Raw genomic sequence first — 23,888 nt, forward strand, 5'->3', positions numbered from 1 at the left:
AAGTGCACCCAACTCACGTGATTTCATTGGTCAACTATAACCTCAACTATCGAATATGTAAATTTGTGGGCAACATCTGACTCAACGGTGTTTCTTTTCTTAAAGATCGCATTAGAGGGAAATAACAGCAGCGACTTTATGAAGCAGTAGCTTCCCTTCTCATTTTGACCATCAAGAGTAAATCTTTTGTCAGTCTTTTGTTCGAAAATCTTAAGCATACAGAGTAAATCACGCTTAATAATGAGCTACCTTTTTAAAAACCTGGCTACCTTCTTACAACAAAATTAGTTTGGCACCACCACCCCACTTCGACATACCCCCCCCCCTTTTTTTTTTCTTTCTTTATCTTTTTTTTTAATGATCGTTCACAGGCAGCACATCTCGCTGACTTCGTCAATTTGGAAACAAAATTGGTTTTTAATATAATTGTAGGTGGTGCTTGTCCAGTTTGAGTGGATGTACCATAACAAAAACAACAACAACATCTACAACAATTATTATTATTATTATTATCATTATTATTATCATCATCATCATCATCATTATTCTGTTATTATTATTATTACTATCGTCATCATCATCATCATAATAATAATAATGTAGTTGACGTATTGACGGGAAAAAAAGTCTGACAAATATAAACAATGCCGGCATGGAAGCAGCGGAACGTCAATGTTGCAGAAGGTAGCAATTACTGAAGCAGATTTATATATTTCAAACTCAAGCAGATTTATATATTTCTTATCGCAGTTAATGAACAATAATAATAAGGATTATGACGGTGATAGATTAAGAAGACCTTAGTTGTTGCTATTTGTTGTTAGCCTCTCAGTCATGGAGAGTTCTATGACAGTAAAAAAAAAAAAAAAAAAAAAAATAAAAAAAAGATAACAGACATGAGTCGATGTGGGTTTTGTTGTCGTTGTTGTAGTGGGGTTTTTTTTGTTGTTGTTGTTTCTGTTGTTGCTGTTTTTGTTGTTGTTGTTGTCGTTGTTGTTGTTCACGGTGTGTGTGTGTGTGAGTGTGTGTGTGTGTGTGTGTGTGTGCATTGCTGTTGCATCGATGGTCACAAAAGACGGATATGACTTCAAATGTGGCGGCCGTGAATTTATTGTTGATGTGGTACTAAAGGCTTTTTTTCCTTTTTTTTTTCAAATATAAATCAGGATAACCCACATCTACATGCATTCGAAACATTGTCGTATAACAATAATAGCATACTGTATATTATTTTCTTTTGTCTCACGCATTAAAGACACTGTTAGTGTCTATGTCTCACGTGACCTCCTCTGGCAATCATAACAATAATAATAATCATAAATTAACAAGACGTGGGGTTTGGTTGGTTGGTTGATTGGGTTTTTTTGTTTTGTTTTTTTGTTTGTTGTTGTTGTTTTTTTCTTTCTTTCTTTTTTTCTGTTGTTTTTTTTTTTTGGGGGGGGGATGGTGGGGGCGGAATTGTTGCTGTTGTCACAAGTTACTATGTAGCCTCTCTCTCAGTCAAGAAGAGTCTTATAACATAAACAAATGCGAATAATAACAGGTTGATGTGAGTTTTTTTTGTTTTATCATTTTTTATGTCTTGTCGGGCATATTTTTATGTATTCTTAGAGCCATCAGCTGCTGAATCTAAATTTACAGACCGTCTTCTTCAGTGAGAAAGACTGGTTCAAGAGATCGCTAAAAATATCTCATAATTTATCTTGATTGAAGGATGTTCTCCGTAAGTCTGTCCGTCCCTTTCTTTCTCTCTCAAGATACTTCTCTGTCTGTCTCTCTGTCTTGTTAGGGTTTTTTGTTTGTTTGTTTATTTGTTTTCCTTGCGTTTTTCCAGCATTCTTTCCTGAATACCGTGCCATGTGTGTGTTCGTGTGTGTGTGTGTGTGTGTGTAGTGTGTGTGTGCGCGCGCAATCGTGCATGCATGTATGTGTGTGTGTCTGCGTCGGCGTGTCAGTGTGCCGCGCACAACGTGCGTCACGTGTGTGTGACTCAGTGTGTGTGTGTGTGTGTGCGCGTGTGATTCCTCAGTTTGTTACTGTTTGTTAGTGAGTTGCGCCTACTGTTAACTGAATGCTACCTGATGAGACAGCTTCTGCACGACATGCTGCTGTGACTGATCATGTGCTGTATTTAAGGAGCAGTTACGTTGGTCACTCGATCTGTTCTTATAATGACTCACTACTGCAATGAGAATGGATTCAGGGCATTCAGAGCTTGAACTTCATGGTTGAGCTTCCATACACCCCCCGTCCGAGTCCCCCTTTTATTTTCCCGCGATGTGCTGAAGTCAGGGTAGAATACAAAGATGCAGTGACCCATCACGCTCTCCGAGTGCCAGACAACAGGCGTCGTGTTAAGTCGAACCCGCGACCCTTTACAGGAAATATAATTATTGATGTGTTTTTGTTGCTTGTGTTCTGAAATTTAACCACGCACCACGTACACGAGGACACGCGTAATTGACCCCATGACTGCTTCAGGACGTAGCACTCACGTCAGTAGTGACGTCACTGATGACGTCAGCTCAGTAAGTTCAGTTACTGAAGGAGGCGTCACTACGTTCGGACATAGACACTAGAATTCGATACTAGTGTCTTTGGTTCGGACAAATCCATGTACGCTACTCCACACCTGCCATGCAGATGCCTGACCAGCAGCGTAACCCAACGTGCTTAAAACATCATCAAAAGAAAGGGAGTATCTCTGGAAGGTTGAAAATTCACATATTTGATCAATGATAGTATACCTCCAGACCATCTTAGTTTTGGCTGATTGTTCTGGATATTGATTTATGACTTGAAACACATCTTCCATCCGTTTTTTTCCTGGCACTCAAGGGGTAGAGGGAATAACAAGTTTTGAAGGAAGAGGGGTTTTCCTTGCACATGACAAAAACAAAAACATGAACAAAAAAACACACACCAACAAAAACCTGACTGGGGCAGTAGCCACTGAAAGGCAAGATAACTGTGACAGAGCTCGATCCTGACAGCTGAATTCGGAGAAACCCAGTTGTGTACGAATAATAACTTTCTTGAGGTTTTCATGTAACTCAGTACACCCATAATGACAGAATCAAACCTCAACTTCGAGGGGGACAGGTGTGTCCGTATGCCTAACCTACAAAGCTGGTAGAAAACATTCCGTGAGGACATAAGCTTATTTTTCAGAAAGCAACAACCAACGAAAATTATACATTGTAACACCAAAATTATGCACCATGCCAGCTGGGACTCCAAATGAGTGCCAAAGAAGTAAGCCAGAAGAAGACCAAGCTTTTGCTCACTTAAAATTCTTCCAACACAAAAAAGTGGTCAGTATCAGCTGCATCAGAAACCCCCTCTTCTGGATGCCAGGCCTTTTGGTCAGAGGCTACCTGTGCATCACAGTTACAATGTACAAGGAGCAAGATTCCTATTCTTGTCCACAGTAGCAACAAAACTTGTAACATCATTTGATATACGCAGTAGCTTGAATACATTGAGTTACAGTGAAAAATCAAATTGTTGAACTCCAGGTTGTTATTGCTTCTAATTGATGTGACCAGCCTCTGATTCCTGAAACTGTAGAAGTTCCCAGTGATCAAGCCTTGACAAGGCTACACCAGAACCTACCTCCAAAAATCAGGAACAATCCCAAGAAAAAGAAGCATTTGCTTGCAGTCAAAGCAGAGCACATAAATAGACCCTTCTGACCTTCTCCCCTACCCTCATATATTGTGCACATGGTACAAGGCCTGTGTGTCTGTGAAAGTGAAAACATGTTTGATTTTCTCTTTTTGCTGTTTATTTGTATTTGAGCTCATCTGCAAGTATATAATTACCCCACAAAGGATAAATCAAGTGTTTCACGTATCACGTACATTGTATAAGGCCTGTGTGTCTGTGCAAGTGAAAACAGTATGTTTAGTTTTCCCTCCTGTTTTTCCTTTTTTATTTGAGCTCATCTGCTACTACATAATTAACCTACAAAAGACAAATAAAATGATACTGAACTGAATTTGAATCAAACTGAAACATTGAATATTATTTTGTATTGTCTATTTGGGGGGATGAAAGATAAGAAAAGTACATAAATATGAGGAATTATTGCCCGTCAGGAGTAGCATTTAAATATTTGTGTCCAAATCAATCTTTCATTGCAATCATTCCCTATACACAACCACAGCCATGCTCACTGCACTGTATATTACATTCATAATGCAAGCAGTCAACTGGCAGCCACGAGGCCAGCCACCTGAGAAAACTTTGCAATGCTGCTAAGATACCAGCACCATTCCGTGACGCGTTTTAAATTTTATGAATATCTTTTATCATTCATCACAGGAAGGGCACCAGACACCTATTCAGCCCTCAACTCAATGATAATATTTGTTTCACTGCAGAGTTGCGTGTGAAAGTCTACTTGGACTGAAATCACACACACACACACACACACACACACACAATCTTTCTTTCCAAGAAAAAAAGAGAAAAGCTGAAAACATTTTTTCCCCTCTGTATTTTATTTCCTGAACACACACAACTCTCAAATAATTCATTCTCTGGGAATTTTGACCCCAATTCCATCCCCCCAAAAAACCTCTCCCAGGTTCCAGCCACAAGAAAGAGGAAAAACCATTAACTTTCTATGCACTTGTGATGCATAAAACAGTAATACTTGAAAACACAAACAATAAACAATAACACACCATTTCTGCTATAGTACCAAGTTGTTCAGCTGCTCTGTACATCAACCATTCAATTACTCCTCAACTTCTCAAGCCCTACAAACTGCAGTTATAAGATCTTTAGAAAACACAGGCAGATGGACAAACGTTAAAAAAGGGTACAAAAGATATAAACTAAAAAAACAACAACAGAATGTGAAAGTGTTGACATCAAAACATGACATGACACTGTTGCTTATAATCCAGCCCACCACACAAGGCCATAACATGGCTGCCCAACTAAATAAAAAATTCAGGAACGTTACATCTGAAGGAGAAAAAAAAAAAAAAAAAAAAAGCAAACAACACAGTTCAACCTAAAAACATCATTTCAGCAAACATCATTTCAGCTCTGCAGTAGTATTTTCTTGACAACAAAAAACCCCAATTAGTTTAAATATTATTTTGCATATTCAGTGAAAATTGCTGAAAGGGATTAACAATGAACATGTATGCAGTAGTATCTGTTTAACTGTGTGTATGCATGCACATGCATTAGAGTCAGTCAGATATCTTTTATCCATACTTTCTCTTCTCATGCCACTCTTTATGCATACATTTTAATGTGGTTATAAATGAATAAACTATTCTTATCTCCAAATGTTCACTGTATACAAATATGTAATTAAAAAAAAAAGAAAAGATTTTCACCTAAAACAGCTATGGTGGTCTGACAAAAGAGAGTATCACAAGCTGACACACACAAGCCAAATTTCACAAATATATCGCAACCTGCATAAAACAAAAGATGAGTATAAGTTTCAGCCAATCTATCATTCAAGTGAAACAAAAAAAACAACAAAAAACAAACAAACAAACAAACAAAAAACCAACTGAAAACATTTTTTACTACAAGGTGGCAAAGGTTCCTTGGATCCATTTTATTTCATTTAAATCACAAGCACTGTCTTCAAAACAGAATGTAATGATGGACAATGTACTCATCTAACACAGAATTTTTCAAATAAAACCAAGCAACCAAAGCAGGAAATTATACCTGTATCATGATAACACATCACACCTGCTATGCTAAATCAATACAATTGTGTCCAAAAACTCAAACACATAATAAACTATGCCTGCAGAAGTATACAGTATTAACATTTCCCACATCAACTTCTGAAAGATTGCACCCATTTCTTTTTGAGGGACAACCACCACCTCCATCCCACATAAAAAATAAAAAATATAAACATTAAAAAAACCCAACAGCAATAAACGACAATGCAAACTGCAGTGAAACTAAACAAACACAAAGTGAATGTCATCATGCAAGCTCCTGTATGACATAAGAGACAGCACAGAACAGATAGCTATATAACTCTTCATAGAAACAAGAGTTGTATTTTATAATCCTTCAGAGACCAGTCCATTGGCCTGACACAAAATAATAGCCTCTTACATTTACAATGTCACTTAACTCCAAAACACTGAGAGAAAGATAGGGATTGCCATGCATGTATATGCAGGAAAGAAGGTGATATGAATCTTAAATACCATTTTCTTTCCTTTATTTTCTTTTGGAGAGGGTATTGGAAGAGGCATGGGGTGAAATTTAAGTGACAAAACTGTTAGAATATGTATTTTTCTGTCACAAAGTTTTAATGAAAGATCTTGGAAAAGAATGTAGCAAAATGAAATGGTACACAAAAGAAGACATTGAGAGGAAGAGAGGGGAAGATGAGAGTATTATCATACTGTATTATGGTTGCACTACTACTACTGCTAACAATAAAATTACTCATATGGTGCTGAATCTTGTACAGAAACAAATCAAAGCACTTACACACTGCAGTCATTCACAATTATGCATTGCTTTGAATCAGAGGAATGAAAGATAAAACTTATAAATACGCTGAAAGCTGGAGAAAAGTGAGACAGAAAACAAAATCTTCCTTTTTGGTAGGTCTGCCTTACTTCAAAACTTCATCTGTTTAGTCAAATTAAACCATGGTACAATATGGACCAGCAGCACCAGACTAGACAGGAAAGAAACACATCATTAGATGTACAAGTGATATCAAAGTCAATACAATATTTTTTTTTTAATCCTGTTTTTGTCCCCTGAGACACATCTACTGTAATCAAATAATACACAGTTCTTTTCTCAGATTGTTGGCAACTAGCTACTGCCAATCTAAGTTAAGGAACATTAAGGCACCACGGCTGAAATATGGTATGTCATGTAATCTCACATTCACCACACACACACACACACACACACGAATACACACACACATGGGGGTCAACCATGTCATTATTGTAAGTATTTCTTGTGGACTTTTTGCAGGCCTCTTTATGTTCTGATGAAAATATAACATGACAAATTTATGACCAACATATTCCTAGCTGCCAGTGTGTGTGTGTGTGTGTGTGTGTGTGTGTGCATATGCATATTTGTGAAAAGTGCATGTGCTGACAACTATTCAAATCCAAGCATATTTTGAGAAGATAACCAAGAATGACATTTTTGATCACATGCTTTCCGAACACATTTCCTTAAAGTAAATCACTGCCATCTCAATGCTATGATAATAGTTATGTGGGACTTTAACTGTAATTAAACCTTTCACTTCCAAACACACAGTCACACACATAAAAATAATCATGTGCAAGTAATCAATAAACTGAAATCCTTAAGGGATGTGAAATTATGTGGTTTCTTTGCATATAGTGAATAGTCTGTACATCTTAATGCAAATTTGTGCAGATCAATGTATATAATATGTGCAAGTGCATGTGCAAGCTTTTGACTTCGTGAGCACTTGGAAGTGTCTTGGTATGCATTAGTCAGTGTACATACACATGTAATGATGTATAGTAGGCTAGTACATTAAAATTTAACGTCAAAGTCTATCATTAACATGCTTGCATGTATTCCTTAAGCTGTGGAATATTTCATGAAAGATGTCTTTTGATTGTTTCCACGCCATTCTCTTGATGATAGGAACTGCTTCAGAACTATAGTAACCATGCAAACATTCATTGTCGAAACAGATTCTACATTTGAATAAAACAATATGGTCTGCATATAAATATATACATTAGAATCTTCTTAGAATGTTCTCTATACTGACAATAAAAACAACACAACACTAAAGCTGCTCATCTGAGCATACCAACCTGAGAAATATCACCAAAACTGTTAACCAAAGATAAATGGCACAACTATGTGTGTAACTTGAATGACCCACTCAAGTAAAAAGGCTTATAATTTCTACTAGAAAACATACATTTCCAATTTTGTGATTGAGAAAATTATGGTAGGAAAAAATATGCTAACATCCCTGCAGTCTGCCACCAGAGGAATGTCAAAATGAACTCTTGTCAAGCCAGTCAAACAAAATCCTGAAAAAAACTTATACATACCAATAAAAACTAACAAAATCTTGAAAAAAAAGCTCATACAAATAATAACAAATAAAATCTGGAGAAAAAAAACTTATACATATCATACAAAACAAACAAAATCCTGGAAAAAAAAAGCTCATACAAATAATAAAAACAAACAAAATCCTGAAAAAAAGCTTACACAAATCATAAAAAAAGATTTGTGAACAAAAACAATAAACATACAGAAAGTAAAACAAACAAAAATCACAAAAATATCAAACTTATTTGGCATAAAAACAACAACACCGACAGAGGTCCTCATTGGCAAGAACAACAAATGACTCACTCAGTTCTCTGTCCTTTCTTCATGTGAATCGAACAGAATACTTAACAAGGTATGATCTGGTGGGTTTTCTAAATCATGAACAGTTCCTATTACTTCCTGTTGCTCCTGAATGAAAAATGACTTTGGAAGCTGAGGAACTAAAGCACAGAATAAAAAGTGAGTGAATGGCACTGTAAGTCAGGGGACAGATCTGGCACACAGAAAGGGGGATGTGGGAGATCACAGTTTGAGATACGAGAGAGAGACACACACACACAGAGAGGGGGATAGAGAGAGAAGAGCAGAGAGAGAAGAACAGAGACAGACACAGAAAAATTGGTTAACTTAGATAATAAGTGGGGATTAGGGATGCAGACAGACACGAAGAGAACGTTTTGGGCCTATATTCAAAAGTAGAAAGTATAGTTGATGCTTTCTCTGTTATTGAATACCATGCACACTTGCATAACGTAACATATCAATCATGATGAAATTCTGCACAATAGTCAGCCATGATGTCTTCAACTAGGTTTATGGCAAATCTGGAGTTAATCAAGCACTGTTGAGGAATTACACTGAATGGAAATTTCAAAGCCATACTGCCATCTACTGTTCAAAGGGCACTTTTATTAAAACTGAGAAAATCTCACAGATTTTAAAGCTCATGCAGTCTTAGGAAAGGGACCATGATCTGACACATGGCAAGTCCATTAAACAATTATAAATACAAAACCAAACCAAAAAACATACAAAAAAACTGATACTGAAAAGCAATCATGAATGATATATATATATATATATATATATATATATATATATATATATATATATATGCTTTTCAATTCATTTTGCATTGTCGGGGAAGTTGAGAATAATGTGGACCACAGCAAGAGCTTGTAGTAGCAAACTGACAGGTCTCTGTTGTTTTATAAGATTAAATTAGCAGGTTTAAACATAGTATCCCATATGAAATAACTTTAATGAAATGGCAAAGTCATTATTTAAAATAACTTATACAAAAAAGGGTTAAATAACTACATCAATGGAACAGTATTTTTTCTGTTTCATTCTCCTGCAAGGTCAACACAGATTGTTAACAAATAATAAATCTAGTCAGACGAAATTTTTCAATTCACTTAAAAACCACCAGAGTAGAAAGGAAGAAGAGACTAAGGTTTCTCTTCCCCCAAAACAAGTGTATCCATTTGTCAGCTGCCGGTGAACAAATGTGCTCTACAAAAATACCAGCACTTTCAAAAAGTTTCATACTGTTGCCCAACTTTTAATCACATTATATTTCATACGAAAATCACAAATAAAATATGGTAATTTCTCCTTCAACAAAAAGATTTTCAGTTCTCACTCTTCAACATTTACAGACATGTAAACAGGTGGGTGAAAAAGCAAAGAAGTATCACAACAGCTATTTAATGCAGCTATATAAGACTTCTCAAACTCCATTTAAATTTTGTCCAATGCAATGTTTGCATATACTGGTGATATGTTCAGACACAGTCCAGGTTTTTTTTCCTTTCTGCAATCAACCATCCCCATTGTGGAAGAAATGCACGTAAAAAAAAAAAAAAAAAAAAAAAAGCTTATATCTCAGGTGGTTTTTGTTTTAAAAAGAGATCATCTTATTGTATTAGTTTAGACTCAATTTTGACAGATTTGTACATAAAAAAAATCAAAAAGTGAAGAAATGTTAATCTGATTTGACACTGAGAGTGACCAGAATCCTACCGTGTGTGCATGAGTGTGTGCATGTGTGTGTGTGAGAGAGAGAGAGAGAACTTCCATGCAGGAATGTGATTGTACAATTTCATCAGGCAAGTGAACTGCCAAATAATCAGTACTCAAACAAAATCCTTTACTTGACAATAACAGAAAAAACTCTTGCCACTACATGTGCTGGTTATCACTTAAAAATATTTCACTGGACTCCTGGATAAATGGTTATCATGGTTTAAATCACATTCTTAAAGTCTCAATTCTAAAGCAGCCAGTAATATTTATATATGTTCATAATAATGTGATGATGATGGTTACAGTGATAATGAAATTTAACATTAAATGACATCAGACTCTTTTTCCAATCCACAAGAACTATTAAACAAAAAAATAATAAAAATGAAATAAAAAGTATTCAACCCAAGGAATGCAAATTACATTTGTGTGCCACACCTGCATATAAAATACAAAACAGAGCAGTTATCACTACTGTTGTACGAAAGAAATAACCATGTATCTTGTGAAAAGAACTAGTCATTCAGTTCAATAACAGAAGTTGTTTTGTACTTTCAAACAAAATAAACTCTGATTGAAACCTTGCTGCAGGCAAAATTACCAAAGAGGAAATATACTCTGTTGATCATAGTGTCATATTCATGCACTAGACTTTGAAAGAGTGTTTTCAAACCTCTGTTTTAATACAAGATAGGCATAATGCTCAATGTATTCATGAATTTTATTTCAAAAAGCTATCACAGCACAGGCCAGAAATAAGCATGCAAGGAACAAATATTGAAATATCTATTACCATTCCCTCCTATTTTTCTGTGAAAAAGTAACTCATCATCAACAAAAGAACTGTGCAATCCCAACATTTAAAAAGTAAAGCAAACCACAGCAGATTTATATGTACACACTCCAATCATCTTCACACCACCTGACAAACCAACCCATCCTTCAATCCACATCCAGATCAAACATCAGGTCATTGGAAAATGTAAACGCACATTCTGTCCTGTGTTCATTGTAACTCGCCTTGCAGACAGAGCTCTTGTCACTGGCTTTGTCCTCATCCTCATCATCACTGTCTTCGGGACGGTCTCCGGGCCTCTCCTCTGCCAGTTTAGACTTGATCTTGTCAGCTAGATTCTTCTCATTCCCACTGCTGCCTTGGTCTGAGTTAGGACTTGCAGGACAAACTTTCACATTGCTGCCTTGACTGTTTACATCTGGATCCCTGAGACATTTAACATCAACACCGCTCCCTTCAGAGTGGCTGCCTGTATTGTCAACAACATCCCCACCTGCCCCTTCTTCCTCCCTTGATTTGTCAACAGATTCCCTCTCTGTCTGTGATGATGAATCCAAAGCTTCACAAGCACTGTAAGGGTCAAGATTCTCAGCGACGTTCATGCTGCCTGTAGATGAATGACAATTCTCACTGACATCAGGTTTATCCTCAGATGTGTTAGTCCTGTCATCAAGCACCATCTCCTGCTTTCCACTTGTCCCACCCAAGCTTCCTTTACTTTCTTCATCCAACAGCTCCTCATCGCTGTGAGAGTGCGAGTCTGACTGACTGTGACAATGGTCATCCCCACTGCCCTCTGACCCTGTGCTGTTGTGACGTCTCCGACTGCTGGCCTTGTCCTTCTTCTCCTCCCACTTACGCTGTCGTTTGCGTTTGCTCTTCAGTGCGGTCTTCATGCTGTTGACAGACGCTGAGGACTTGAACGTCGCTTTGTCAATGTGTTTGCTGAAAGAGACTGATCGCCGTTTCCCTGAAGCATTCGGGGACAAGTCATCTTCATCATCGACTGGGGAACGAGGACTTTCAGGATCCAGGTTCACATCCTCACTTGATTCTGACATTGTGCGCTGTTTGAGGATGCTGTGCAGGGTGGGGCTAGGTTGTGTGTGGATAACCTCAATGTCAGCAGATGATGGTGGGTCATACTCGTCATCTTCCTCCTCTTCTTTCCATCTCCTGCCTCCACTGCTTTTGGCCTGAACAAATACTTCAAATCTTATAACTACAACTATGAACTTCTAGCAAAAGGAGATAGACATATATGATCATTTACCATTTATAAATGCCCTTATCATTCTCTGTATACATTATATACTCACATGCACACATACACACAAATTAATGTTGCTGTTGACCAAAATTTTCAATTTTGTCCTAAAAAGCTTTTTATGAATGCAAGAACCAAGCACTTTGTTTTGTTTTGTTCTGTGGTGTTTGTGTGTGTGTGTGTGTGTGTGTGCTTTTACGTTTTGGCAGGCAGGGCAGGTGTGTTGTGTTGTGTTGTGGTGTGGTGTGGTGTGGTGTGGTGTGTGGTGGTGGTGTGTTGTGGTGGTGTGTTGTGGTGGTGGTGGTGGTGGTGATGGTGGTGTGTATGTGTGTGTGTGTGTGTGTGTGTGTGTGTGTGTGTGTGTGTGTGTGTGTGTGTGTGTGTGTGTGTCTGTCTGTCTGTCTGTCTGTCTGTCTGTGTGCTTTTATTTTTTGGTAGGGAGGGCAGGTGGGGTGAGGGCAAGCTAACTCAATCCCCTTAAAGGTTATGTTTCACTGAACAATTAAAATATGTAAAATATTTTGTTTTTCTGTTTTCAGTACAGACTAATTAAGTTGTTATTAATAAGAAAGAGAACCACCATGCATCTCATATATTCATGAACAATTATTTGTAGTAATGTAGCACTCCTTTACATTGCATTTGATAGATAACTGTATAGTAAGATGGGAAAAGGCAAATGAATAGTGATGTATATATGTATGTACCATTCTGGATGTAACAAACCTACAGATGAGATACTGATCAAGTAAAAATGCCCATTATGTGTGCACTTGTATGCATGTGTGTGTGTGTATGTGTGTGCAAATGTGTATTTGTATGTGTGAACATGTTCGTGCCATCCTAAATACAACATACCTATGTGGAGAATTGGCCTAGAGGTAATGTGTCCACCTAAGAAGCAAGAGAATCTGAGAGTAATGATACGAACCTCACACTTGCCAGTATTTTCTCCCAGTCCACTACACCTTGAGTGGTGGTCTGGATCCTAGTCATTTGGATAAGATGATAAACCAAGATCCCATGCGCAGAATGCACTTAGCGCATGTAAAAGAACTCACAGCAACAAAAGGGTTGTCCCTGGCCAAACTCTGTAGAAAAATCCATTTTGATAGATTAACAATGCACTTTCAGGCAGAAAACAAGTACCAAAAAAAAAAAATGGGTGGCGCTCTAACTGTAGCTGGGTGGCACTCTAACCGTAGCAATTTGCTCCCCAGAGCAGCTCAAATTTCACACAGAGAAATTTGTTGTGACAAAAGAGTCATGCAATACAATACTTGCTATAGATGCCATTTTGATCAGGTAAAAATATGCCAAAAGAGTCATGCAATACAATACAATACTTGCTATAGATGCCATTTTGATCAGGTAAAAATATGCCACCCTCCCCCCAAAAAAGAAATGTGTGTTTGCGTGTGTTTGTTTGTAAATGTGATACATGTACATGTGTGCGTCATCCTTGATGTAACAAATCTATAGATGTGATTGTGATCAGGTAAAAATGCCAAAAACATAGTTGTTATTTAAAGCCAGCAACTCACCTGTGTGATCTTGATGGTGAGCTTTTTCTCTCCCATGGCTGTGACCTGGAGGTCGCAGGCTGGGCCATCCGTCCCATTCACAGTCTCAGCAGGATCAGTGAACGTTTTGGTGGTTCCTGCATCCATCGTGGCTGCTGCATTATCAAGCTCCATAAGCTGTTCCTGAAGGTTGTTGGTCGTCAAGAATAGCTTCTTCTGCAACCCAGTTCAAGTCACAGATAGTATCATACTGTAAGCACTACATGTAGAACATAATACAATGCACAGACTGTAAATTAGATGAATATAACGGTAAATTTCTGAGAGTTTGTATTGTACTGTTTTGTACTTTATATTATTATTATCTATTTGTTGCAAAAGAGTGGAATTTCAGCCACAGTGCAGAGCCATCCATATTTATACTATTTTTTCGGTCTTGAACTAGTTGAAGTGCACTTGTTTTTACTATAACAGTGAATTTTTTAACATAATTTTGCTGGGAAAACTCTTTTGTAACTGTGGTTCCTTTTACAAGTGTTTCATTATGCATCAAGCTGCACATGGGAACTCAGTTTATCATCTCATCTGAAAGAATTATAGATGAACTTGTATCTTATCTGATTAAGCTATAAAAGAGGACTATATATCCTGTACTATCCTGAAGGAAAAATTCTATGCATATTAATGATGTTTTATCACTCTTAAATGTATAAGCTGTATTTCTCATACCATTTAATAAAACATCTGTATTTCTCATACCATTTAATAAAACATAAGATATTGTAAACACACCCCAACTGAAGATTAAATGGAAAAGAAAAAAAAAAGGTGAGAGGAGGAGGGGTTGAATCTATCGGGGGGAAAGGTTGAACAAAATGATGAGCAAAATGTTATAGAAAAGAAGCTCTATAAACATTCACAGAAAGACTAAGACATAAGACTTTTGTCTGTCTTTCTGTAAATATTTCTCTTATTAAGGGCAAGTGAATGAAAGAAAGAGACAGAGTATTGAGTCTGAGAGACAATGAGAGAGAGAGAGAGAGAGAGAGAGAGAGAGAGAGAGAGAGAGAGAGAGAGAGAGAGAAATTAAGTAACAGAGAGACTTGGAGAGTGAGAAAGAGACTCAGAGACTGAGAAAGAAAGAGAAAGGGAGAGAAACAGACTCAGAGACACTAGTACAGACATCACAAAGAGGGAGTACCATCATCTTAAAAAAAAAACACCCCCATAGTAATGACAAATGAACAGCACATAATTAAAAAAAAAAAAAATCAACTGTTATCACTTTATTATAATAAATTTTCCATGGAATTCTTCTTCTTTAAAAAAAGAAAAAAAAGAAAAAGAAAAAAAAAAGTGTAGAAATTTGATATTTTAAATAAAACTGTACTTTAGATAAAACAAAAAAAAACCAACGAAAGTATTATTTACCATTAATTATGTCATAGTTCTGGATTCTAATGACAATGTAAGAATTTAGTTTAAATCTGGTTAATGACATCAACACATCATGCAGCAATAGTAATTCTTTAAAAAAAAGGAGAGCGAGTCAGAGATAGGAGAGAAGTCCCGAGTGGGGTTACGCTACAAGTGAGTGTATACATAATACGAGATAATACATATATCTCTCTTTTTTTTTCAAAAGAATATACCAATGTGTATCTGAATTTACCTTCAAAGTTAAACTGTTTCCAACCGATCTCTTTACAAAACAACAAAGAACATTCTGGTGATAGATCTGTATAAAATCTGCAAGTTTTAATACTCACTTTGTAAAAAAAAATGTAATCAAATTTTGAGACTGAAAGTAATACCATTTTAGTATTAATTCAGACATTCTCACTTTGAAAAAAAACAATGTAATCAAATTCTGAGACTGAAAGTAATACCATTTTAGTATCAATTCAGACACAGTCAAGCAGAGCACTTCTAGTTCTACTTCTACCAAGAAGAAAATTTCTGAAAACAATGCTGTACTATGAACACTGACACACAAATTAACCCTGACACAGTAACAGTATAACCAGTTATTTATGTATAACAGGAAGTAAGAACTTGATGACCAGTCAATGCTCACACTGTAAAAATATTGTCAGTCACAAGCCTTACCAAATGTGTGGCTCTATCAACAGTGTGATACACAACAAACTGACAACACATGTAATATTACACTATACAGTAAAACTAGGAGCACACAAAGTGAATTGTTAGGACCACAGCTATCAGAGTGCAACCATATATTATAATATAAATGACTAATTTCATATATATAACACACTGCAACTGTGTGAAGAACTAAAACGCTGTAAAGCCTTGTGCTTCATGATTCAAAAGCCTCTGAGTCTAACTCCACACATTAAATCACCTGTGTTGTTTTCATGAAGTTTCACTGTCTGCCAGTGTAAAATACATAGTACAGTACTTAGTAGTAGCCCAAATGGACATTTGGATACATACATATACATATATATGTGTGTGTGTGTGTGTGTGTGTGTGTGTGTATGTACACGTGTACAAACAAACCGCAGCTTTTTGACGAGCGTTTAAACTTTTGTGTAACAAAATGTACATATCATGCAAATACTAGATCTATAATTATGTCTGTGCATATATGCATGTGTGACTATGTGACAGAGACTGAGAGAGAGAGAAAGTGAAACACATGAGGGAAGAAAGTGATGGGAGAAGAGAATGTTGAGATCTATATTTTGTCAAATTTAGTGTAATTTTATTTGTCTCATGTATACCAAACAAATAATGTTCTTACTTCTTTTATATTTTGAACATAACAGTTAACACATATTAAAACGGCACACTTTCCAAGTTTACCCAAATTCTTCTGCATAGAAACTATCAAGTGATTTCCTAATCTCCTGCAGAGTCTGCTGCATTTGCAGCAATTCACACTCAGCAGGAAATCAGTTTATGAACATTTTTTTCTTATTTTGGCCAAACCAGGGAAAATTGTCTCAATTTTACACCCACCCCCCTTTTACTGCTAGTACATTATAATACAGTAGAGTATGGTCCAGTCTAGTCTAGTCCTCTTAGTATGGTGTGATATGATGTGGTGTGGTATGGTGTGAAGTGTAGCATAGATAGTATAGTATAGTATAGTATAGTATAGTATAGTATAGTATAGTATAGTATAGCACAAATTAAATTATACATCATTGCAACTTTCAGACAGAAAAAGGGTGGTGCTGCGTTGTCGCAACAAGCTCTCCCTGGGGACTCTAGCCAGAATGTCACTCTTACTAGTCTTAGATATCTATCTGCTGTGACAAAAAAGTGATACAATTGACTATCTGCAATACTGATACCAACTTTCATAATTCTGTCAGAAACCTAAGTGCATTTTTTTTTTTATTCAGCTCTGTCCATGCAAGCGCGTTGGGTTACGCTGCTGGTCAGGCATCTGCTTGGCAGATGTGGTGTAGCGTATATGGATTTGACCGAACACAGTGACGCCTCCTTGAGCTACTGATACTGATACTATGCAAAACCATGTCAGTAATTTGTCAAAAACCTCAAACTTCCAACTGAGGAAAATCTATATCATTCAACCTTATCTAAATATTGAATCAAAAACTCAGCTTGTTTGTTCCTTGATCCTAAACAGTACTGACTACTGTAATTCACAAGTTGCTGGTCTGCCTTCTGGTCTGTCTATATATATATATATATATATATATATATAAATGATCGTGGAAGTCACAGCTCTGCAGACTTATGTACATGACCAACACACACACAGCAATGATAAACCAACACACACACACAGAACATTGGTTTATGGAGAAAGAGAGATGGCTGACCTGTTGTTGGAGTCAGAAAATGAAGAAAGTGATAGTGATGTATTTCTGAACACTTGGAAAAAATCAATATCATTAGTTTAATACTTAATGATGTTTGTGTTCAAATGTGTACAAATCCATGTGCACAGCCCCAAGGTCACGAAAAAAAGAAGAAGAAAGACTAGCTAGTTTGTTGACAAAGATGGAATCAAGTTACTGGAAAGTAATTCATTTTTGCCTCAATCAGATCAAATCTGCATATTTTATAAATTCAGCTACTCTATTCAATAACATTTGTAAATCTGTATGAATATTTGGGATATATATATATATAGCATTTATAATACATATATATATAGACACACTTACTTTAATTGTTCAATGTGAAGGTTATCTTGAAACATTTTGAAATACTGAAATAATGTTCCTTATTCTTAACAAATACTGCAAATGTGAAACTGTAACAGAAAAATACCTGCCTTTAGTTTAAACTTTATATTTTCTTTTTGTTTTTAATTTTGTAGGTTACATACCTCAAGAGATACAGCATCTTTGCCAGCCAAGAAATAGTCCCAAAGGCCCCGGCATTTACGTTCCTTCAGCAAAAGCAGGGCAATGTTTTCTGCAGTGATGTCTATGTTGCAATGTTCTGGTGCAATTTGACAGCCGTCAGCAAAGCGGAGGAAAAGGCTAAAATGCAAAGGAAAGCCCCCTTCTCCCTGGGATGTACACATCAGTGATACTTCAGTGTCAGATGATGTATTCTTGACTGAATCTTCTGCTACATTCCTTACTTTGAGAACAAAAGTGATGGTCTCTGTGTCCTGAGTAAAAGTATACTCTGGCAGTCCATAGGCTACAGTAGGTGAAAAGGTCTTGTTGTCCACACTGGAATAATCATGATCAACTACGCCATTAGTAATTGATTCACTGTCAATAAAGCCATTTTCGTGATTGTGCTGTGGCAATGGTGATGCTTCACTTTTGCTCTCAGAAAGAACTTCTACCAATGGCTTCTCACTTTTGCGCTCTTCCTCCTCAGGAAGGACAACACTTTTACCTTCACCTGACAAAGCAGATGAAGTATCTGGAATGACAGGCAGAGTCACTGTTAATGTTCGCTTCTGTTTGTCAAACTTGGCACTGCCATTTGCCTCATCGACCGGGAAAGGCAAAGGCAGATCCAAACGGTAAGCTGCTGGTGCTGATGATTCAAGTACCAGACGCTTTTCAAAGATGTCCAAGTTTGCCTGAGCAGCAGATTTCAACAGCGGCAATTCAATCTTGATCACCAATTCACATGGCCTTGTGCTTGTTTTTGCATCTGGAGCATTGCGATATTCTTGCATATCGAACTGGGAGCGATGAACAATTGTGTATTTGGGGTGAGTAGCGTCATCTTTATTTCCTTCCGTTTTGTTTCCAGCCTTCTTTTCTCTGTCCTTATTAACATTCTTCTTCGCAAGCTCTTCTCGCTCCTTCATTTTCTCTTGAGTGGTTTTATTGTCGTATGGGTATGGCATGTCTTTTAGTATACCACTGGAATCGGGCGATGGTTGTGGTCCTGCGGAGCTGCGGTTTCTTACAACTGTCGCTGACGGTACTCCTTTGAACTGCATTTTGGGTTTCTTGATATTTTTTCTATCCAAACAGACCCCGAATTGTTTCTCAATGCCATCCAGCGCCGTGTCTTCTACCATTTTCTTGAACCTGGCGTTATTCTCCGCCATGCGATAGGTATCTGGGTGGATAACAAAATCGAAGACTTGACACGTTTTCTTTTGCTTATCGTAATCTTCTCTTGGGGGGGCAAAGGAATGAGGAATATGCCACATAAGTCCTGTCTTACCGTCAGCGCCTGTCTTCCTTTCAGAGTTTGGTTTGTCAATCTTGTCGCTCTTGCTGATATTGATGAACGCCTTCTTGTCCCCATCAACGCTCGTCTTCAAAACGTGACCTGGTTCAGGCCGGATGAAAGTGATGTCCATTCCTCGCTCTCTTTCCATTTGTGCGATCTCTTCCTCGTACCGACGACGGTTTTCTGGATCAGATATCTCTTCAGCATACTCGCAAAACATTTTCCTGAACTTTTCATCTTTCAACGCTTCTTTAATGCGCTGAATTTCGTCTTGAGAGATGTTGAGGTCTTCGAGTTTCGAGCTCGATGCCATGTTGTTGCAGAAGTTAGTTTACACACGCTAGCAGACATGCGCTGTCGCCTTGCTCGGAAAAGGGGAATAATTCCTCAAGGTCACTGAAGTTTCCAGAAGTCACGTGGCTAACTGACCAAACCTCGCGTCACAAACACACGTGTACATTATGTCACTACCGGTACATTGCCATCTATTTTACAAGCTATGAATGAAATAAGCGATCGAGACGGATATCTCTGCCCCTGTCAGACTGAGAAGAGGACACCTACAGCAGCTGAGCCGCATCCAGTGTAGGACCCAATACAGAGGATCCTCCTTTCTGCCTAGAACCATAGCAGACTGGAATGCGCTGCCCGAAACAGCGGCAATGGCAGCCGACACCCTTGACACCTTCAAGTCAAGGGTGCCCCAAGAAAACTGAAAACCACAAAAAACTAGTTAGATAGAGTAGGTAGGATTAGGCATCCTCCTCCCAAATACCCCTACTCTTAAGAACATTTTGATTTTTTAATTTATTTTTGGGCCCAACCGCGGCCTCCCTTCTGGAGGACTGGGATCAGATCAGCTAGCTCCTGAGTGGGGTTCAAGAAAGAGCTAAAAGTAGTAGTCAGCTGATAAAACCCACATAGAGTATGCATAATGTTAACTTGATCCCTCATCTCTCTTGTTCTTTATCTTTTCTATACGACAGCATCTCAGCCGTCAGTCTATCCCCACGCAACCCTCTAGTTGCGGCACGGCAGAGTAATCGACATGACGAATGACGGTGGCCGTCAAATGGATGATGATGATGAATTGATAGTGACTATCAAACCTATCAAGAGCATAAGTTATTCATTTCATTATTTGGTGAATACTGTCGGCCTGATTATGAATCATATTTGGCTATGTTACAAAGCCCACGGCCGGGCTTATATAATTACGATCTGATCAGCGTATCCTCCTGTTTTGTATTATTTTAAATTTATTGTTTCATGATGCAAAGCCTGGGAAAAATCGAAGCAATAATGAGTTCCTGTAATCAGTTTACCCAACTAAAGATAATAGACAACATCATATCGGTTGCTGACATGAAACCATCATGGTTGTTGTCTCGTTCGTCATCAGTTTATCAGATGGATTCCCCCGTCTCCCGGCTCGACGAACTTGAAGGCGGCAGTACATCGCAGGTCCTCGGCCACTCCGTAGAGCTTCCGGGCTGCTGGGATTGGGTCGGGCTAGGTTTTCTCTCGGAGCGCTTGGTGGAGCGGGCAGGACTGCAGCATTGAGATGTTCTGTTGTCTGGCTGCCTTAGTTCTGCAGGGGCGGCACTGCTCTGTGTGGCCGATACGGGGTTACGTGTATAGGTGGTGTTTCGGGTGGTTGTGGCCTGTCCCGGCTGAGCCTGAAAATGGCTAACCGGTTGCTCTCGACGAGTCAGCAGGTATTACGGGTCTGCTCTGTTGTGGTGTGGGTGCTGCCGCTACTTCCACTTGTTCTGCAGCTTGGCCTTAGTGATGGTCCTGGATTCAGAGTAGCTGGTAGACTGACCTGTCCATCTGCTCTTTCGTAGTGCATTCCTTTGCCATGAGGGAGTCAGCAGTCTCGTTGCCAAGCACGTTGCAGTGTGAGGGAATCCACTGTAGGGTGACTGTGTGACTTGTGCAGAAGGAGGCGAGAGAGGAGGACAGATCGTTGAGTTCTGGATCTGTTGGACCAAAGGGCCTGTAAGATGGACAGCCGGAGCGTCGGTCAGGAAGACAACGTTGTGGCTGGCGTAGGGGCTGACCTCGATGTGGGCTGCTGCTGTTTTGAAGGCTTCTGCTTCGGCTCTGTAATTGGTAGAGTACAGGCCGGTAGCGAGGCAGATCTTTTCTTCTCTGCATCCTTGATACCGGCTGAACGTAGACTCCTGCCCCTCTGTTTCGGCCGAATGGCATCTGCCGCAGAGCCGTCAGTGTAGACATGAGTCCAGAACTCTTTGAGAAACTGTGTGGGGAGGTGTTCAAAGGTGAGGGACTTTCTTTCAGGGCCGCTTTGGGAATCTTTGGGGCCAACACCAGGGATGCTGCACTGGGTGAGGGGAGGGGTTCATTCGCTCACTCCAGGCAGGGACGGCAAGACACCGGGGTATCACTTTGGGGGCATGGTCAAGGATATCCTGATGTTGCCGTTCTAGGATCCTGCTCTGGTGTACGAAGCTCCCTCTCTCCAGCTGTCCTTTTGTCACAGTTGGCTGGGACAGTCTGTCCTTCATGGGGTGGCCTTGCAACCTCTTCAGTTGAACTTGGCAGCCTGAGTCAGGAGTTTGGCGTCTCTGCAGTCCTCAAGGGGCTGGAGCTCTGTGATGGTTTCAAGCTCCTGAACTGGCGTAGACCTCATGGCCCATATGATGATACGGGTTGCTTGATTCTGAACCTTGCTGATCCGTTCAAAGTTGGACTTGGCCGTAGTGCCCCATGCAGTCATGCCATACTCCAGCACTAGCCTGACTCTACTAGTGTACAGCCTCCTGAGGGTTGTGTTGTCTGCGCCCCATGTTGTTCCTGCCAGCTTCTTCATGAGGGCAAAGTCGTACTTTTGCTCTTGATTCTGCCTTCTCTGCTTGCTTCTTCCACGTCAGGCATTTGTCAAAAGTGGCTCCCAGGTACTGTACGTGGGGTTGTTCTCAGCAAGCAGAGTCTGTCCATTGATGCGCAAGTTGGCCTTCTGTTCTTTGGTTGAAAGGCTGAAAACAGTGAGTAGCCTTCTTTTACTGAGAGATCGATTTAACTTGGTAGTCATTAAGTGTAAGTGGTCTTTTTACATTAATTGTCACCAGCCACTGTTTTGTCCAGCTTTCAAGAACATTGAGCGCCTGCTGTAGTCTGTAGTTGGCAGTTGTGAGGTATTCTTCAGAGCACCATAGGACAAGATCGTCTGCATAGATGGCTCCCTGGACTTGGCGTGGCATATCTTTGACGATGTCGTTGATAAAGACGAGGAATAGTGTGGGGCTGAGGACACCTCTTTGAGGGACTCCTTCTCTCAGTGTCTTCTTCCGACTGTACGTTCCATTGACATGGACTCGGGTCTTCCTATTGTTCAGGTACTGCGAGATCCACTGGTACATACATCCAGCCACACCACTCTTCTGGAGCTTCCTCTCGAGGCCATCCTTCCAGACTTTGTTGTATGCCTTTTCCATGTCTATCCACACTATCAGTGTATGCTGTTTGTCCTGGAAGCCGACCTCGATCTTCTGGGCTATGTAGGTCACTTGGCCCTCAGTGGAATGATGTTGGCGGAAGCCTGCCTGCTCTGGAGTAATGATGTTCTTCTCCAGGTGCCAAACTAGACGCAAGTTGATCATACGCTCGAAGAGCTTGCCCACGCAGCTGGTGAGGCTGATTGGGCGATAACTATCAGCCCTGGCTCTGTCTTTGCCCTTCTTGTGGATGGGCACCATGTCAGCTTCTCACCAGCTCTGTGGAACATGCCCCGTCTTCCAACGGTTGTTGAAAAGAGCAAGAAGTTTGGTCTTTGCTTTGGTGCCAAGGTGTTTTAGCATTTCATTGGTGACTTTGTCAGGACCTGGAGATTTTTTTGTCCTGCAGACTTTATGGCTTCTTCAAACTCCTTCAGTTTGAAAGGCCTGTCCATATATTCCGGTTGGTCTTGGTCATCCTGATGATTCTTCATTTCATCATGGACTTATGATTAAATTCCACACCATATGATGAACTTTGTTGTTTTCCTGTTTGCAAATATGTGATCTATGAATGTGGGGATAGTAGGTGTGCATATTGTGGTATATGCATTTTGACATTTTTCTTAGATTTGTACATTATGTTCAACACATCAGATAGTAATGGACAGGGGGAGTGGGAGCACTGAGTCGTAAGAAGAATTAGAATTTTACATACAATTACAGGCACTGCAGGAATGTGTGTCCTTGATGTGGCACATTCAATTGTATTCTAACAGTCTTGCTGGTTCTCCCTCTGAAGCATCTACATTTAAATCTCCAATCTTTGACTAAATGATTAGGAGTTAACAGTTTCTATTCCGACATAAGCAAACATGATTATTCAGCATAAGCGGAACGTACCAGTATATATTACTTGGGGCCGACATATTGTGGTATGCTGCGACGTTGAAATCTCAATTGCCACGAAAGTATGCTTTTCAGAGCCTTTCTGTGTATTCATTCACAATCACTTCGTATTTCACTTATTTTATGATTAATATCCTCACACCTCAAAGGGTCCACAACCTAAA

General features: G+C 39.0%; 1 protein-coding gene across 1 annotated transcript; it reads right to left on the reverse strand.

Moving 5' to 3' along the window:
- Positions 1–9,196: 9,196 nt before the first annotated feature.
- LOC143295846 (protein kintoun-like) lies at positions 9,197–19,674 on the reverse strand. The gene is made up of 3 exons (XM_076607497.1): positions 18,030–19,674; positions 13,721–13,915; positions 9,197–12,105 (listed from the first exon to the last, which is right to left on the reverse strand). Exons 1-3 carry the CDS (start codon positions 19,665–19,667, stop codon positions 11,056–11,058), a joined length of 2,883 nt encoding a protein of 960 aa, XP_076463612.1. The 5' UTR covers positions 19,668–19,674; the 3' UTR covers positions 9,197–11,055.
- Positions 19,675–23,888: the final 4,214 nt, after the last annotated feature.

Source organism: Babylonia areolata, chromosome 21, assembly GCF_041734735.1.
Source record: "Babylonia areolata isolate BAREFJ2019XMU chromosome 21, ASM4173473v1, whole genome shotgun sequence".
Taxonomy (NCBI): domain Eukaryota; kingdom Metazoa; phylum Mollusca; class Gastropoda; order Neogastropoda; family Buccinidae; genus Babylonia; species Babylonia areolata.

Excerpts from the sequence above, each read along its gene's own strand:
- LOC143295846 (XM_076607497.1), bottom strand. The coding sequence starts at position 19,667 with ATGGCATCGAGCTCGAAACTCGAAGACCTCAACATCTCTCAAGACGAA. Across the intron at positions 13,916-18,029 it reads AAGATGCTGTATCTCTTGAG|AAGAAGCTATTCTTGACGAC; the intron begins GTATGTAACCTA and ends ACTGGGTTGCAG. Across the intron at positions 12,106-13,720 it reads TCACCATCAAGATCACACAG|GCCAAAAGCAGTGGAGGCAG; the intron begins GTGAGTTGCTGG and ends GTATTTGTTCAG.